Below are 17,219 nucleotides of genomic sequence, written 5' to 3' on the forward strand. Positions count from 1 at the left end.
GATTGGTAAGATAATGCATTGAGGTGATTGGCAGGATTTCCAAAGGGCCTAAGAAAGCCATTTGGGTGATTGGAACCGTCAAATTTGTCTTTAAACTGTCAATTTAGACATTTATGTATATGCTTCAATTCACTGACTCAAGACTATCACATGACTTTATGTAGCCGACTAATGATCGTATGGTTCCAAACAATATTATGATTCTGTGATGTGTCCTTAATGATCTCATGAATTCTAGACACTAGGTCATAAACAAAAAATAGTTGATTTCATGCATTAACCTTCAAACTCGGCGCCCGGAGAACATTTTTGGACCAAGCATGATTATGCAATCGAAATTCATCCCAAGGTCAAATAATGTTTGTTGAATTGATAAGATGAAATGCATACGTAAATGATTAAATTGACAATTTAAAGGCAGAGTGGACAATTGCAACCACCCATATGGCATCCAAAGGTGTTGTGAGTTACATAGGAAGCAACCCAACCGTTGTTCTTTTTTCCGGGTCCGTAAAAGTCATAAATTGTCTAAAATAGAAGACTACAATCCAAGCTAACAGACGAATTTTGAGAAATTTTCCCAATATTAAAGTGAATCTATGGAGTATCCCTAAGGTCATATAAACTAGTTTGGAACCATAATAAGCTTGCTAATAGGTTTAAATTATGGCCTGTGGCATATGATCTATTGCTTGCATATATGCAGCAAACAAGAATTAGGCAAAGTTGCCAAGTCACGGCAGCTACTTAAGGAGATCGAGTGAAGCTATCAAGGATAGATAGAGATTGGGTTATAAAGTTGAAATGGAACACGACCATCATGAAGTGGATGAGAGTAATAAACAGATGTTGCTGAGACATCATAGTGAAAAGCTTGCATTCTCAATTTTGGGATCATCAGTATGCGCCTATCAGGAAAATGAATAACTTGGATATTCGCGGCAATTGTCAAAGAGGTTTGTGTCGATCATTACAAAGAGGGAGATCAGTCAGGAACTTGAATCAATTTCACCATTCTAGTAACGGTTGTTCCTGTGGAGATTTTGGGTGACTGACCATGTGGCCAGCTTTATGCTGCTTGTTAAATGACATTCTGATTGTATTTTTTGCTACAAATGTACAATCAAAATCTAGTTATAGGATTGTAGATATGCACAAGAATACATCACACTTCGATAGTTTGATCCAACGTTACACTGCACCATTGAAAAGGGCATTGCCACCACTTTGCTCTCACTAATTCACCAGTATGGTAGTTTCAACTTCAAGGTACTATTAGCTTAAAGAAGTTACAACAGATTGGCCTCAATTTCCTCGAGAGTCAGCCCCTTGGTCTCCGGTATTGCAAAAAATATGAATATGAGAGACAGGAAAGTTATGCCACCAAACAGAAAGAACAAATTTGCAGCTCCAATGAGATCCTGTGATAAGAAAACAGGTCAAAGGTTTATCCTCCTCTTCTTCCTCCATATCCAATAATATGTAAAACTTAGAAAAGAAAACATGAATTAACTTCAGGCTGTTTTTCAATTTTACAAACGATCAGTATATGGAGCATCAAAGAAAAGTGGTCGTAAGAGATACCTTCAAGGGAGAAAATGCAAAAGCAACAAGAGCATTTGCCCCAAAATTCACGAGCACAGCTAAACTCACTCCTCTTCCTCTCATGCGCAAGGGGAAAATTTCTGACATCAGCAACCAACCAATCGGACCAAACGATAACTGCAAAATGTAGTACATTAATCTCTGAGTGGGGGTGGGGGGTACATGAAGCTGTTGAATGTGCACTCAACCATTATTTAATCCACCGTGTTATATTACAGTGTGCAACATAAAATCAATAACACAGTTCAGTGGATGATTTGACGCAAATATTATCCTCACATCTATAAAGAGATGATACCAGGCAGCTAACCTTAGAAATTAGAACCTGAAGGAAGCATATATTAAAGTATCTAGAGTAAAATGCAAATTAAGGAAAAAGTTCAGACAAAACTTGGAATTTGCAAACTCGGGTAAGATCAGTAAGGATTATGAAATTCTTTTTATCGGATAGTAAACCATAGGACACAACTTGAACTCCTTAGTAATTGCCCTATAAACCCTATATGTGTTTAAATAAATAAATCAAGACAAAGTAATGCAGGGATTCAATTATTTGTAAATACAGTATTTGAACTTAAAATGCAAGATTAATATTTGGCCATACCTGATAACAGCCAACATAAAGAAGGAGACCAATGACAGCGATAGCCGGAGCATCACCAAGGAATGTGTAATAAGCACCAAGGAACAATAAAGAGATCACCTGCCACATTAACATTATAATTTTAGGAAATCATAGCTAAAAAGTTCATCTTGTTTACAATTATGCTGTCCTGTGGACTTGTACTTCAGTATAAATAGGCATCAATTTGCTATTATATTGCATTTCAAAACATAAAAGCAAAGCATATGTGCATTAATCCAGAGAGAGGGAGAGAGAGACTAGGAGGGAGGAGCAAAAGATTACCATCCCAGACACACCACCAAGTAGTAAGGGTCTTCTCCCAAATTTATCAACAAACAAAACAGCAACTCCAGTCATTACCAGCTGCAATCAATAAGCCACATAAGCTCAAAGGACTAGTTACATGACATGCACCATAAGAAGAAATAAGTCAAAAAACACTACTTTACACATGCAAACCATCCTTTTCAATTAACTTATGTAGCTAGAGTGCAAGACTAGCTAGTAATTTTTTCCAAATGATAAAATAATAGATTATACTGAAACATATTTCCAAGTAATAAGACATGTACAGTCACAATCCTACAAGGAAGACATGCTTCTGTATCGATATTAAAAAAGATATACCTTAACCAAGCCAAGCAGAATTGAGACCCTTGTCGCATCAGATGCGGCAGAAAATCCTGCAGTCTGTTGCATAAAAGTTATACAGTAACATGAAATCCCCTAAGAGTAGACTAGGTCATCAAATGTCACTAAAAACAATAATTCGGCTCAAACATCTTGCCTGAAAGATAGAGGCAGCATAGTACAGCACACTTGGTTGACCTGTTATCTATGAAGCATGAGGATAAGATGTGTCAGACCGATGATGATTTAACAGGTTCATGTATTACAACCCAAACAGAGAGATGCTACCTGTTGGAATAAGACTAAACCGCAACCAATAAACAGTGCCTTCAAGTATTTTCCTCTAAACATCTCAATTGTAGAGATGTCATTCAGTTCACCTGAAAGAGAAAGTTCATCCATGATATCATCCACTTGCTGGGCAGCTGTAGCACTGACAGCTGGCCCTCTAAGACGGCACATGCAATGAATGGCACTCTCCCTTAAATCCTGCATGTTTCCTTTTCCTTGTATAGCACAATAAAGTAGCCATCTAGGAGAATCTGGAAGCCACCACATCCCAATTGCCATTATAACTGATATAGGAGAGCTCAAGCCATACATATAGCGCCAACCAGAAATGACATCCACTAGAAGGCTCCCAATGAGATAGCCAAGCTGCACATATCAAGCAAAATTTCATGAAATTGAGGAGCATTGAGGATCAAGTTGTCTAGTTGAGAAGGATGCTTGATGTCCTTAAAAGTCTCAAACTAGCCAATAACAAAGGTAATGGAGTTGAACACTTACAACCATGCCGATAATTATAAAAAACTCTTTAAGAGAGATTACTCTGCCTCTTAAATGAGATGGAGCAGTCTCAGAAATGTACATTGGCGCAGCATGCATTGCCTGCAATAGCACATAGCATAATAGTACAGCAGTGAGCACACTTAAAGAAATAACTACACAAAAACTGCATCATCACAGCAACCATATTTTGAAGATGCTAGATCCTTATTCAGCAAAGTAAAACAGGTATGCTGCCCCTAACTCCTCAAAATAAAATTACTAACATACAAAAACACTCTGGGAGTGGAATACAGGAAAATATACACAAAGAACTGCAGTAAGACACAACAGGTGCATACGAATGTTATGAGCAGAGGACAGGAACTTATGGTGAGTGAAAGTATAACTGTTGTGAATATGCACATAAATTATCAGTGAGCATGGCAAGAATCATAACCACTCTCATGCAAACTCAAGCGAAAGAAGAATTATTAAGATAATTACCAATCCAATCCCAATGCCGTAAATAAAGCGCCCTATCATCAAGATTGCAAAGTTAGGTCCTATTGCAGTAATTAGAGCCCCAACAAGATAGAGCACGGCAGATGTGATCAACTCTCTCCTTCGACCTATAAAGGATGTGCAAAAAATAAATCACATAAAAAGACAGGAAAGTAGCTAAACAATTGTCAGCTAGTCAACATATGCAGAAGTACAAACCAATAATATCGGCAATTTTAAAGGCCAAGACAGAACCAATCAAAGCTCCATACAATGAGCCACTACTCTGCAGAAGACAAAGGCTATATTAATTAAAATGTCGCTTTATTTGTATAATACGAAGCATATCTTTATAAAGAGTTGGCAAATTGTCTCAGCATAATGAACAGGAAAAACAGAAGACTCACAATAAGGCCAACTTCAACGGAAGTTAAGTCATACCATGTAGTTCCGCTCAGAGTTGGTGACTGCAAAAGAAGCGAGATGAATTAGTGACCGGACCAATGTTTCTTTTCTCCAAATTCCAATTAAGAGTATATATCATTCTCTACTGTGTACGAAATGTCAACACCACCAAAACTCCAAAAGAAGTATATAATTCACAAGCCATATAAAAATTATGAAATGAACATTCAAGTACACATCAAGAGAGAGTATCTCATTTTGTAATAGTATAGATAGCTTCATAATTTTATAAGCCCACTCCAGAACCTCGTAAATTCACAGCTTCGACTGTACAGAGAGTCTGCATAGGCCAGAATTCAAATGGTAGCCATATAATTATAACCTCATATAACATGCACAAGAACTATATTCTAACATATTTGGCGTATCAAATCTCAAAAACAGCCATTTAAATAAAAACCATATACAGATAAATAAAGAACCGTGGGTAATATCGTGTGGATAAATATTTAATTTTTCCCAACATTGAACATACTAATCAAGTGATACAAGTAATATCCATAAAAGAACTAAGTTTTTTTTAAAAAAAAATGTAGATACTTTACAAAGTTGCCAACTTGGACCGCTACATAGGCCTGAGAGATATAATTTTATTACTTAAGGCAGAAGTTAAGCCCCTTAAGCCAGTGAGACATCCTGCTACCCACCAAGGTGAGATGCTAAAACTTCAAGCATCACAAACCTCAACCAAACGGTGACATGAAATTACATTTAAGGTATGAGGATAAAATGATTGAAATCAGTATACTAAAAGTTAAACGAAATGTACTCCATATCAACTTGACCAAAGAAGACAAATTTATTGTCTTTCAAGCATAAGAACTATAATACAAATCAACAAGAAATGCACAGCAGACATGCAGATTTCCTAAAATGAAGCTAATCTGTTCTACTAAGGAAATGTAATCTGGTGTGATTTTCAGAATTATAAAGAAAAAGATATAAAATAGATTTATAGAAGCTAGAAATTCAATGTTGAAATAAATATAAGTCGTAAAATGCCGATTTATAAGATAAATGCAGGTCGGCAAAAAAGTTATGTTCACAACAAAAATATGAAATCGCTCTCATACCTTAATTGAAATCGTGGCAGATGATGTAGCACCAATATCATATCCAAAAAGTAGTCCTCCAAGAGCAGGGAATAAAAAGCTGTAAAAACAAAAGGAACACATTTCACCATATTTGCCCTATAGGAGCATCAAGTTAGCAAAGATCCCCAGCACAACAAAGTTTGTGAGCATATTTTGCACGACAAGTACTCAAAGCAGCATCATGAGCAGAGCCAGAGCCACAGTAATCCACATATATAGCCCATAAACAAGCTAAGGAAAAGCTCCAACTAAGAACCATCACACATCCCACGTAAAAAAGGGTAAAAAAGCAAAGCTCTAAGGCCTCTAACACTCAGCAACACATCTCCAACCGTTCAAATTTAAGTGTCTTATCACGATTGTAGTTGTCTTTGGTGACACATTTTTCCAAGAAACCAATCAAAAATTACACGATTTGAAAATATACAAACCACCTTAAAATATTTAACTAATATCAAAAACAACCTTATATGCACCTTATCAGCATATCACCACCTTCTAAATTATAACAATCTAGATTCATCAATCATTTATCTCACAATTTTGTCAACCAAAAGCAAAATTGATAATGATAAACGAGCCTGGGCCACACCCGTCACAATTGTCCACTTTATACGACCGAGAAGGTTCTACCTCAAAACCATATGCCAATGAGGGGAGTAGCCCCTTAGCCTTATAAAGTGGACACAATTATCTTCTTTCTTCGGATACAAATCCCAATACAAACTCTCACTTATACTGGTATACACTCAATTAATGTGGGACAACACATCACTCACACGTGGGTTTTCTCACGGGCTCAACAGATAATGAGTACTACCCTTTTGGGCAATTTTGTTAGAATGAAGTTACATTGATAGTCAAGTTAGTTATTAATGAAGTTCCATTGAAAGTCAATTTATTGTCTTTCAGGCATATATGATTATATATAGTGTTTAGCAAAGAAAATATCATGTTAGGTCGCAAAATTTCCTAGTTCAATTAAAAAATTCATGTGACTAAGATTTCATGACATGTTTTTTCACTAATGTACAGAACTAAGGCTCTATGTACGATAACTCACATGTTCAAATTCCGCTCCCCATTTATAATCTGTAAATCACTCGTAGCTCATTCGGACCAAAAATAAAAATGAAATTAAATCCACTTACGGTAAAATGCAGGACATAACCGAGAATTCCTCGTTAGGATGACCTCCATTAGAGAGAGGTTGATGTTCTGCATCACCATCAAATTCATCTGAAGTCTGAAAAAACTCAAATCAAACAATTACGAAATTAAATTTAATTCCAAATTAAAACAACAAAAAGAAAAGCAATTAAATTAACAAAATTCATAGCCGATCACGAACTAAAAAATGAGTAAAATTGAAAAATGATCAAGCAATTTTAAGAAAAATGAGATGCGAAAAAAGTTTGGAAAAATAAAAAGATACCTTTCCAAAAGAAGAAAGAAATGGTTGTTGGTGATCGGAGGTAGCGGTAGCCATTTTTAGCACGGAAAACTTTGGGTTGGTTTCAGCTCTTCAATAGCAGAACCGCCATTTTTATATTATTATTATTTATTTTTTTTTACTTTTATTTTAAAGAAGCGTCATCTAGATTCTAGAGACACGTGAGGAAAAAAAAATTCTATCCGGTTTTTTTTTTTTTTTTTTTTTTCTATCAAAATTTCAAAATGATTGGGATTTTGTGATTCTTGAATCTTGATTAAACTTTTACTCTTTGGTTTTATTTAAGTACAGGGTACTCTCTGTTTTCAAAAAAAAAAAAGGTACAGTACCCTTTTTTTACTTGTTTTATTTTTTTGTAATAGGGAGTAATAAATATGGCTAAAGTAATTAGCTAGTTTTTCAACTTTCAAGCGTGAATTTTGTTTTTTCGGTTAAATAAAAAAAAATACTCGTTAAATTACTTCGTACGGAGTAGTTAATAATATCACATACTAGATGTAAACCCGTGCGATGTACGATTCTAGTAATTATTTTATTTAATTTTAAATTGTGTATATTTATAAGATCATTCATTAAATATATGGATAAAATTCCTAATATCATAAGATAATTTTTTAATTTTAACACTGAAGTTATCTTTTGTTGTTTTATTTATTTTATGTGACGCTTGAATTTAAAATCCCAAACCTTATTCACTAATTTTGCTTATGTGACAAAAATAATGACAAATCTCGTTTTTTTATTGATCAAAATAAGTCTTTTACCTATGTGTTTATTTAATTTACTCGTTCGGTTTAAAATGTTAGTCTCATTTATAATCGTTTAACTATAAAATATTATGGAAAATTAGTCATATGAGATTTAGTTTTATTCGTTTCGATGAGTACATTATTAAAATCAAACTTTTACAATATTTTCTAGGGAGAGAGATTAAAGATATTTGCGATTAAAAATTTGCATCCATATATGTAAAAAAGATAATTATTACTTAGTTTTTTTTTATTTTGTTTTTTTTTTTAGAGAAGATAATTATTGGTTTTTAAAAGTAATTTAATTTTAATTATTCTCCATTCGTTGTTTTTACCTATGTGTCAAAATTCTTAAATCTTATTCGTCACTTTTGCTTAGGTGGCGAGTAAAATTTTTTAATTCTAAAATAAATTATTAATCTAATTTTTCATTGGACAAAATAATGGCTTTTCTTATGTGGCGTACCGAATGCTCCCGAAAAAATGCCTACTTTATTTATATATATATTAGATTAGATTATGAGTAATATTTTTGGTCAAAATCGAATTTTCAATATGCCGAGTCAATCATCTGTCTCAAACTCTCAACCCCAAAAGATCTTTATCACGTCTGCTACTTTGATGGAAGTAAAGTTTCCTTAGAAAATCATAGATATAGTAGCAATCACTCAATCATGTCTTCATGGACTCGTGGTTGTATGATTTGAGCAGAAAAGAGTTGATAAACAAAAGAACTCGGTTTTTACCTTCACAATAGGATACGTACCACAACTCTAGTACTCATCATTAGTACAATGCAATTATAACTGCCCCTTTCCTTTCTTTTCATATTGCCCTCAATAACCCTAAACTACTAGAGTGAACCCGTAAACACGTGCCAAATCCAATTTGCAAGGATTGATTTAAAATTAAAAAAAAATTAAAAAAAAAAAAAAAAAAGTTGCTAAGGAGAAAAATAAATTATAGGAAAATTTGTCAATAATAAGTAAACCTTTGCTCAATCTTTCCAAAATAAGCAAACATTTTGATTAACCCAGCGTAAGTTGACTTTTATGGGGTATTTTCTCAAAATAAGTCATGACCGGTTTCATTTAAGTGTAACCGGTTGTTTGGGTTGCTTATGCCATATGTCATTGTGTGGTTAGCCAATTTTTAAAAGTTGAATTAAAATGTATTATTTTAATTAATTTTTAAAATTTTGTAAAAAAATTTTATTTTTAAAAAAAAAAACACTTTTTCAAGATTAAAAAAAAAAATCCTTTAATTTTTTAGATACCCCTGGGATGTGGTTTGTGCGGTGGCTGGGGGGATGGGGGTGGAGCACTGGTATGCAGTGGGTTTTTTTTTTTAGTACAATTTAATTAATCATCAAATATAAATTAAAAAAAAATTAATTAGAATTAGGAAAAAAGTGACCTATTTGATAGATTGTAGGTCATCTAATTAAAAAAAAATACCCAATAAAGATCAACTTACTCTGGGTTAATCAAAAAGTTTGCTTATTTTGGAAAGATCGAGCAAAGATTTGCTTATTTTTGACAAATTTTCCTAAATGATATAGATAAATGGATCGAAATAATCCTTCTGTTTAGAAACTTTTAGTACGTATATTGTTCAGCCACCAAGTTGCTTACAAGTATGATACTAAACCAAACAACGTGGTTTAATACTCCATCATTCATTATCCTTCAGTAGATAGAAGCAGGCCAACCAAAATTCAATATAAAAGACATAAGCGTACTTTTGGTCTTATCTGTGCTGGTTCTGTAATTTACAACCTCCAAAGCTAAAGCAATTGCTACCCTGCATTAATAATGTTAACTGAAAATGCTTATGCATTAATAGCAAGACATGGGATAACATCAGATCCATCCTTTTCTTCTAAACACGCCAAATTTAATACTGAGTATATTCTCGATCATGGAAAAAGAATCAAGTTGGCCACAATGCAGGTGTTTACATTGAGAAATTCTCCAACAATGATCACAAGTAACAAATTGCAATACAGAATTGAAACAGAGAAGGCTCTAGGTTCACATACATTAATGGCGTTATAAAACAAAAGAATAACAACAATATTATCAGCGTTTTCAAATTTGCCTGATTTATGCTTATAGTTACAGCAAACATTTGACCACAGTAGCACCTAGCATAACAGGGTATTATTCATCACAGGAGGTAGCTTAACAGGAGGAAAAAACCTCGCCAGGCAAAAATGAGCACAAGAAGATAATTTAGCTCTTGCCAGGTTGCCATGACTGGTACCTGGTCCAGTCCCTTTGCCCAGGATTGAGAGTGTGGCCTTTGGAGTGGTAAATTTTTTCATCACCCTCTCCAGTGAAGTTCTCCTTGTGGTCAATGGCATACCTGCTCGGCTTTAGCATAAGAATCTGCAACAAATGTATTAATATTCAGTCAGATAATGGCACCATCATACACCATCAGGCATAATAATTAATATCTTCCACATGATGACAGACTAACCTCATCCCCGGTGTGGTCAGTGATGTAGTGAAGCCAGCCATGCCATTCTGGTGGCACTTGGGAAGCATTATAGCGGTTTTTACTCGCATATTCTACCCACCTGTGTCTTCCTGCAAAACAAGAGATTTTACACGCGTTCCTATATGAAATCCCATAAACAACCATCATCAGAATCAGGTGACACTCATGACAGTACAAGAGACATGAGTTTGCCATGATTATGGCTTGGAATACATGTGTGTTGTGAAATTCGTAACATGAGAAACCATCCTGAGGTGCGCACAAGGCGCATATGAGGTGCACTTCTGTGAATTTTTAAATTGTTTACACCCTGTGCCTCAATTCAAGAGGCACACTAAAGCATGCCCAAGGTGCGTCCAAGGTACAGTAGGACCTTGTTGCTTTAGTTCACCTTGAACTTTTTTAAATTGCACACAGTAAACAATTTTTGTTAATAGTACTTAACACTCCTTCTATAATTCATGAAGGATAATTTAGACATAGTGCAGTGCAGAGTCAACTGGCTCTTCAGAAAGATTACTGAATTGCAAATTTTTGGCTTTTTCAGACAGCTGAACGATGCATACAATGTAGTAACACATAGTCAGATTATACAGTATACATCATTTGGAAGCAATCAATTCAACATGATACACTCTCAAATAACTCCTGATTTAATCTGATTAAACTTGTAGAAATGCAGCACTTAAAAAAAAATTAAAAAATAAAAAAAATGTCAACACCTCTAGGCTCTAGGTGAATAATTAAGAGAAAACCAAATCATTAAACTGATACACTCAATAGTGAGTTTGACAGTACACAAGCAAGGAGAGAGGGTGGCAGCAAATAGGAGAACAGAAAGGACTAACCATATTGAACATTCATATTCTCATAGTACTTATTTCCATATTGATCAACGCCCACAACCTTTGCCCCAATATTGTGGATTTTGGTCTGCCTGAACAAATATAAAAGGAAGATTTACTAGCTATATAAACAAACTTTCTAGTGCCAAATCATGGCCAAAACAAGCAAAAAATCATTTTAAAGCTTCGTATCTTTATCAGCCCAAACACAGAGATGAGATTAACTTAATACAGAAAAGTAACTGTTATCACTGTCAGTTTTATACTCAGGTTATAAGAAATCCATGAATAAAAAAACTAATTGCTCAAACTGCAGTATTTTTATTGCAAATGCAAGCACAGCCTCAATTACATACATACAATATGAAGCAAAGTATTTTCTTGGCACAGCCTCAATTACATACATACAATATGAGGCAAAGTATTTTCTTGGGGGCCGTATAAAAATTATGGTTATCAGCCCAAAAGATAATATGTCACAAATTAATTCTCAAACCATATATACAACCGAAGAAGCTCAAAAGGTGGGACAGAAGCAGAACTAAAGAACCCTTATCTAATGTGCCTCACAAACAAAAAAGAGTCCTTACACAATTTTGTTGTCCTTAAATCACAAACAAGTCCATGGTCCTATAATCTGTATAAAAGGATTTGAGGTTGAAACCAATTCTTACTTTTCTAGCATCTACGCACTACAACCCCATCTTGCAAAAACTCCATTGCATCCTACCCTTCATGGAATGGAAGAAAATATAACATGTACGACGTATTAGCCAATTCAAAGTATAAATGGTTTTCTCTTCAGACAATAAAGGGGCCAACATCGAGCCAAAAAAACCAGTTCAAAATATATTCATGATTTACTACCAAAAACATGTTAATCCAAAGCCAAAACATCAAACCACGCAACATGACGTTAGGAAGGAATATTAAGCTTATACTCGTAATTTGTAAATGCCAAAATCTATAACAACAAGAACACTCAAGCCATTAGAGTATATATACAATAATTCAATCTGTCCTCCAAAGCTGCTAGTTATATAGAGCTATCAAATAGGGAGTTCGGGTAAGTTTCAACTGATTTGAAGTCAAGCAGGTCAATCAGTTGATTAGTCAGTTCAATTCAACTCAAATCAGATCAATTTTCGGCAGCTCACAGCAACAAATTGAAAATTTAATGGAAAAAATTGCAGCATCAAGTTCATAAGATTCAACCTTTTCTAACATCAACTGTTACAGATTACAATAAATCAAAATAAATTCTACTTCATTATGCTATAAATTTCGTGAATAAAAAATGATAAAACAAATTAAAAATACACTTACAGAAGGTTGCCGTCCGGTAGACATCTCCTGAAAATATCAAAATCAGAAAATTGTTTTTAAAATTAAGTAAAAAAATCACCAAATAATATAATTTTGGCGTCAAATTGACAAAAACTCATCCAATTTTCAATAGAAAAGAAATGAAATAAGATCCAATAACCCTAATTTGATTGTAAATTCAACAACAAATTTCTCGAAATTTATCAATTGATTGATGAAATAATGATGTGAAAATAATGACTTACAGATAACCTTCTTCTCTGAGCTCACGAAGGAAGTTTCCCAAACCCTTCTCCTTGATCGCCTTGAAGGTGTTCCTCACAATCGACGCCATTGATTTTCTCTCTCCTCACCACTGACTCCTCCTATTTTCCTCTTTTTGTCTATTTTCTCTCAACAAAAATGTTTGACTCATTTTGCAATTTGGGCCCAATAATTTTAGAAGTCTAGACTCTAGGCCCAAAATTTTACATAGGAGTTTTTTTTTTTTTTTTTTTTTTTTTTTTGTGTCAATTTTGAATGGAATTTTTTTTTTTTTTTTTTTTTTTGGCCATTTACGTAAAAAAAAAAAATAAGAGGGGGGGGAATGATAAATATAGCCCTAAGGCTATGAATAAGGAGCCAAAGGTAGTAATATTTCATAAAATAAAACATTTATTACACTGATTTGCGCGTGAATTTATCATGAATTCACAAATTATTTCCATTTTAGGAAGTATAATAATGTCTTAAATATTAAATATAACATTAATAAAAAAAAATATTTCTATATATTATAAATAAAGTTTACAAAGGGTGATGGGGAAAATGTGCCAAATTATGTCAATGAACTGTGGGAGGGTAGAAGCTGGAATTTAAGCACTCTCCGTGAGCTCTTTTCGGAAAGAGAGATTGAGGATATTTGCAGTACCTCAATTCCCATGTTTGATAGCTCGGATGATTGGTGTTGGCACCTATCGAAAGATGGTGAGTATAGTGTCAAGAGTGCGTATCACCTCTTGATAGAGAATGAGGAACTTGGCAGAGCCACCACATCTTGGGCTCCTCCAAGTTTCGATTGGAAGATGATTTGGCATGCTAAAATCCCACAGAAGATAAAGTATTTTGCTTGGCGTTGTATTAGAGAGGCTATTCCGGTGCGCATGAGACTCAAGGATAGAGGCATGGATGTTGATAGTATTTGTCCAATGTGTGGTGAAGGAGATGAAACCATAATGCATATGTTGCTGTTCTGTCCTAAAGTTGCCTCGATCTGGAGGCACTCAGTTTTGCGAATGGAGCCTCAATTGCTGGAGGCTGACTGTTTTCAAGCTTGGTGCACAAGCATGAAGGTGAACATTAAAGATAATCATTGGTGGGATATTTTTTGGTGCTTGGTGTGGGGTGTATGGCTGCAGCGTAATGCGTGGGTTTTTGAGAAAAAATCGAGACTATAGCGTGATATTTTACACAAGGCTGTGGGCTTAGTTGGGGAATATGAAGAAGCGATGAAGGTGGTTCCAGTTACTCTGGCAAGCCCTGTTCTCAGCTCTGTTTGGAAGCCGCCTCCCAGGAATGTGTCTAAGCTGAATACAGACGCTAATTTTTCTGTTCAGCAGCAACTTGGAATAGGAGCTGTGCTGAGGGACGCGGAGGGCGACGTGCTGCTAGCCTACTGTTCGAATGTGAAGGGCCATTTCGAGGTTGAAGTTGGTGAAGCAATTGCGATGAGGCAAAGTCTCTTGATAGCTTTAGAAGCGGGGTTCAGAGATATGCTTTTAGAAACTGATAATCTAAAGCTGTTCCACCATATGAAGAAGGGCATCACTCGACCAAGTGCTTTTGGGAATGTGGTTAGAGATATACTTCTTTTATCTAATCAATGTTCTTCTTGCTCCTTCTCCTTTGTGAAGAGAAAGGGTAATAGAGTAGCTCATAGTTTAGCCAATCTTAGTAGTACTTTTGATGATTTTCGTGTGTGGTTAGAAGAGTACCCCCCTGAAATTCATGGGGAGATTTGTAACGATCTTGAACTTTTGTTGACGTAATAAAAGGCTAAGCTTTGGGTTGTGTCAAAAAAAAAAAAAAAGTTTACAAACTTACTCGTTTATGCTCAAGCTTGAACAAGCTTAAGACAGTGTTCAGCATTAGCTTTTAGTGGCTACAAATTTTTGTAAGAAATATACAAAGATGATGAAATAGCTTTTAAATGGTTAAAGATTTTAAATGGACAAGAATAAAGTTAAAAATGAACTTAAATAAGATGTTCATAAACATGAATAGTTGAACATTTAGCTCATATACTTTGTTTACCTTTTTTTAAAAAAATAACTAATGAGTTTTGACTAAGTTTGCTAATTCTCTTATTTTAAAACTAATACTACCTTCAAAATTATCAGACAACTATTAAGGAGATGATTGTTGCATACTAACATATTAACATTATCACAAGTTTGTTGTTTTTCCAGGAAACGTGTTCATGTAGGTGTATGAATGTAATAATGAATCGATTTGTAGATTGTGTGATTTCTAAATAATAGAGATATGCTCGGTCTCTTTTCACTGATTTTTTTGAGTTGTGCAACGTACAAACTATTTATAATTTACGTTTAAGAGGAAGAGGTGAGGATTGAAATATATAAGTAAAAAGAAATTAAGTCAAAGGATTCATATTTTCTTATTTTTTTCATTCATAACACACCTAGCACAACAAACTATTTGAGGAGATTAGGGAAATCTTTTAAATGAACTCATATAGTTTGATTCTTATACTCCCTCTGTTTTTTTTTTTTTTAATTGCATCAATTTTCTTTTTGGGGTGTTTTTTTTAAATACATCACTTCTATATTTGGTAATTTTATACTATATTTTATCATTTCTCTCTCTTCCATGGTCCCCACTAAAATAATAAAAAAATCTATTCTCTCTCACATACTTTTTCTTTTATGGTCCCTATTTTACTTTTACTATAATAATTTATTCACTTACTCACAATATTATATTACTCTCCTAAAACTTTGTATAATCCAAAATGATGCAAATAAAAAAAAATGGAGGGAGTAAGTCATAACCTCAATAATATGAGGTGGATGTCACTACTCTATTATTTTAACCTCACTAATTCTCATTATTTACTTTGCATTAATGTCTTTATTGCATAAAAAGCAGGTGAGAGATTTTGACTCCATTGGACTTTTTTCGTTACCAATCCATAACCATTATAAAAATGCAAACCAAACTACTGTAGCTTATGAATAGTACTTTGTTGTGCTATTACTTATGCGCCCCTGAATTCATTGAATTGTCGATTTTACCCTTTATTGTTTGGCTTTTGGCAGCAGTCTCAGACTGTCTTCTTTCTCTCTCTTAACTCTTAAGTCTTCTTCCTTCTTCTCCTCTCACTTTCTTTCTCTCTTCTCTACCCGCTCTCACTCTCTATCTCCTCCATTGGAACAGTTTCTGAGGTTCAAAACAAAAAAAATTATGATTTAATTTTTGTTTATTTCTGGTGTTCATCTCTTCGATTAGATTTTTCCGTTTATTTAACTGATTTAATTTTTTATTATTTCTGGGTTTTTTTCGCAGGATTTTTTGGGTGGTTACAGAAATTGCTCCCCTTTTCTATGATCTAGATTTTTCATTTTTTTTTTTTGGTATAGGATTTTAAAATATTTTTGTTTTTTTTCTTCGTGATGCAGATTCTGGTGATGGTAAATTGCGCGTGAAAAATTGCTTCCTCAGCTTCAATGATGGAGTAGATAAAGTGTAATTGGAAATAAATGGTATGTATTAATCTAAGGAATCTTCTTCAATTTTTGTAGTCTTCTTTTCCAACCTTTTTAATCTTTTTCCTACTCATCTTCAATCCTCACGAAAAATCAGGTACCTAATTCTTTTCTAATATTTTCTACTTTGATTTTGTTTAATTTTTAAATTTTGATTGTTATGTAGTGGTTTTTGTTGATTGTATGACTTTTTTTAAAAAAAAATAAAGTTGTAATCTTGATTGTATAATTTGATTGTTCATCTGAATTATTTCATGAAAGTTGCTGTTTTCTGGTTCTTTTTCATGATTATATTTTAATTTGATTAAACCCACCATTAATTCGTGATGGAAATTTGTGGTTAACATCTGGATTAATAATTGTATGAATAATTCATTCTATTGATAAAGCACTTTTCTTGTTTGTGGGAATTGTCATGAATTTGTTGAATTAATCATCGTAAATTTATAAAAATTCCTTTTATTTTTGATTGAGAATCATGGTTGACCTGAAAATTTCTATCAGAGCTAAAAATTCGATTAAGAAGTTAATTAGTTGATATTTTTAACTGGGTTTTCAATTCTTGAAAAAACCTAATTAGGAATGGATTATGATGTACCTGCGTTGCACTTCTTGTTGTTGTTGTAATCAAATTTTTTGATTCTTAGGCTTTGGAATTCAGATTTATGACATATAATCTTCTTATTGTTTCATCAATTACCAATTGTTATTGTTATAGTCTTATAGAAACATAGAGACTGTTTTGAACAAAGCTCCGTATGTTTTAATTCAGTAATCATGGATGTCTGAGTCTAGCCCGTAGTTCTTTTTATTTTGGCTGGTAATTTGGTGTGTGACGGTAGAAGTTTGGCGGTTTCAGATGTTTCAGGTTATCACTTCACTGTAT

The 17,219-nt window shown here is 33.9% G+C and overlaps 3 protein-coding genes across 3 annotated transcripts; 1 reads left to right on the forward strand and 2 right to left on the reverse strand.

Annotated features, from left to right (window-relative positions):
• Window positions 1-909: 909 nt before the first annotated feature.
• Window positions 910-7,226, reverse strand: LOC145564220 (D-xylose-proton symporter-like 2). Its single transcript, XM_081624550.1, has 14 exons — window positions 7,127-7,226; window positions 6,843-6,937; window positions 5,671-5,749; window positions 4,540-4,599; window positions 4,352-4,418; window positions 4,136-4,260; window positions 3,650-3,751; window positions 3,149-3,517; window positions 3,018-3,065; window positions 2,858-2,920; window positions 2,513-2,593; window positions 2,210-2,308; window positions 1,585-1,722; window positions 910-1,421 (listed from the first exon to the last, which is right to left on the reverse strand). The coding sequence occupies exons 1-14, from the start codon at window positions 7,178-7,180 to the stop codon at window positions 1,290-1,292; spliced, it is 1,512 nt and encodes a 503-aa protein (XP_081480676.1). The 5' UTR covers window positions 7,181-7,226; the 3' UTR covers window positions 910-1,289.
• A 2,677-nt stretch (window positions 7,227-9,903) lies between these two features.
• Window positions 9,904-12,955, reverse strand: LOC145564221 (putative NADH dehydrogenase [ubiquinone] 1 alpha subcomplex subunit 12). Its single transcript, XM_081624551.1, has 5 exons — window positions 12,815-12,955; window positions 12,570-12,596; window positions 11,247-11,335; window positions 10,378-10,487; window positions 9,904-10,283 (listed from the first exon to the last, which is right to left on the reverse strand). The coding sequence occupies exons 1-5, from the start codon at window positions 12,901-12,903 to the stop codon at window positions 10,128-10,130; spliced, it is 471 nt and encodes a 156-aa protein (XP_081480677.1). The 5' UTR covers window positions 12,904-12,955; the 3' UTR covers window positions 9,904-10,127.
• Window positions 12,956-14,056: 1,101 nt separating this feature from the next.
• Window positions 14,057-14,596, forward strand: LOC145565460 (uncharacterized). Its single transcript, XM_081625456.1, has one exon. It carries the CDS (start codon window positions 14,057-14,059, stop codon window positions 14,594-14,596), a length of 540 nt encoding a protein of 179 aa, XP_081481582.1.
• The last annotated feature ends 2,623 nt before the right edge of the window (window positions 14,597-17,219 follow it).

This window comes from Chenopodium album, chromosome 10, assembly GCF_948465745.1.
Source record: "Chenopodium album chromosome 10, dcCheAlbu1.1, whole genome shotgun sequence".
NCBI classification, from domain to species: Eukaryota; Viridiplantae; Streptophyta; class Magnoliopsida; order Caryophyllales; family Amaranthaceae; genus Chenopodium; species Chenopodium album.

What these genes read in the sequence shown, in the direction of transcription:
- LOC145564220 (XM_081624550.1), bottom strand. Translation starts at nt 7,180, where the DNA reads ATGGCTACCGCTACCTCCGATCACCAACAACCATTTCTTTCTTCTTTT. An exon ending in ACGGCATTGGGATTGGATTG is followed by an intron (nt 3,752 to 4,135) that starts GTAATTATCTTA and finishes GTGCTATTGCAG; the next exon opens with GCAATGCATGCTGCGCCAAT. An exon ending in TTATAATTATCGGCATGGTT is followed by an intron (nt 3,518 to 3,649) that starts GTAAGTGTTCAA and finishes TGATATGTGCAG; the next exon opens with CTTGGCTATCTCATTGGGAG.
- LOC145564221 (XM_081624551.1), bottom strand. Translation starts at nt 12,903, where the DNA reads ATGGCGTCGATTGTGAGGAACACCTTCAAGGCGATCAAGGAGAAGGGT. An exon ending in CTCAGAGAAGAAGGTTATCT is followed by an intron (nt 12,597 to 12,814) that starts GTAAGTCATTAT and finishes TGATATTTTCAG; the next exon opens with GAGATGTCTACCGGACGGCA. An exon ending in GAATATGAATGTTCAATATG is followed by an intron (nt 10,488 to 11,246) that starts GTTAGTCCTTTC and finishes CTTGTTTTGCAG; the next exon opens with GAAGACACAGGTGGGTAGAA.
- LOC145565460 (XM_081625456.1), top strand. Translation starts at nt 14,057, where the DNA reads ATGAAGGTGGTTCCAGTTACTCTGGCAAGCCCTGTTCTCAGCTCTGTT.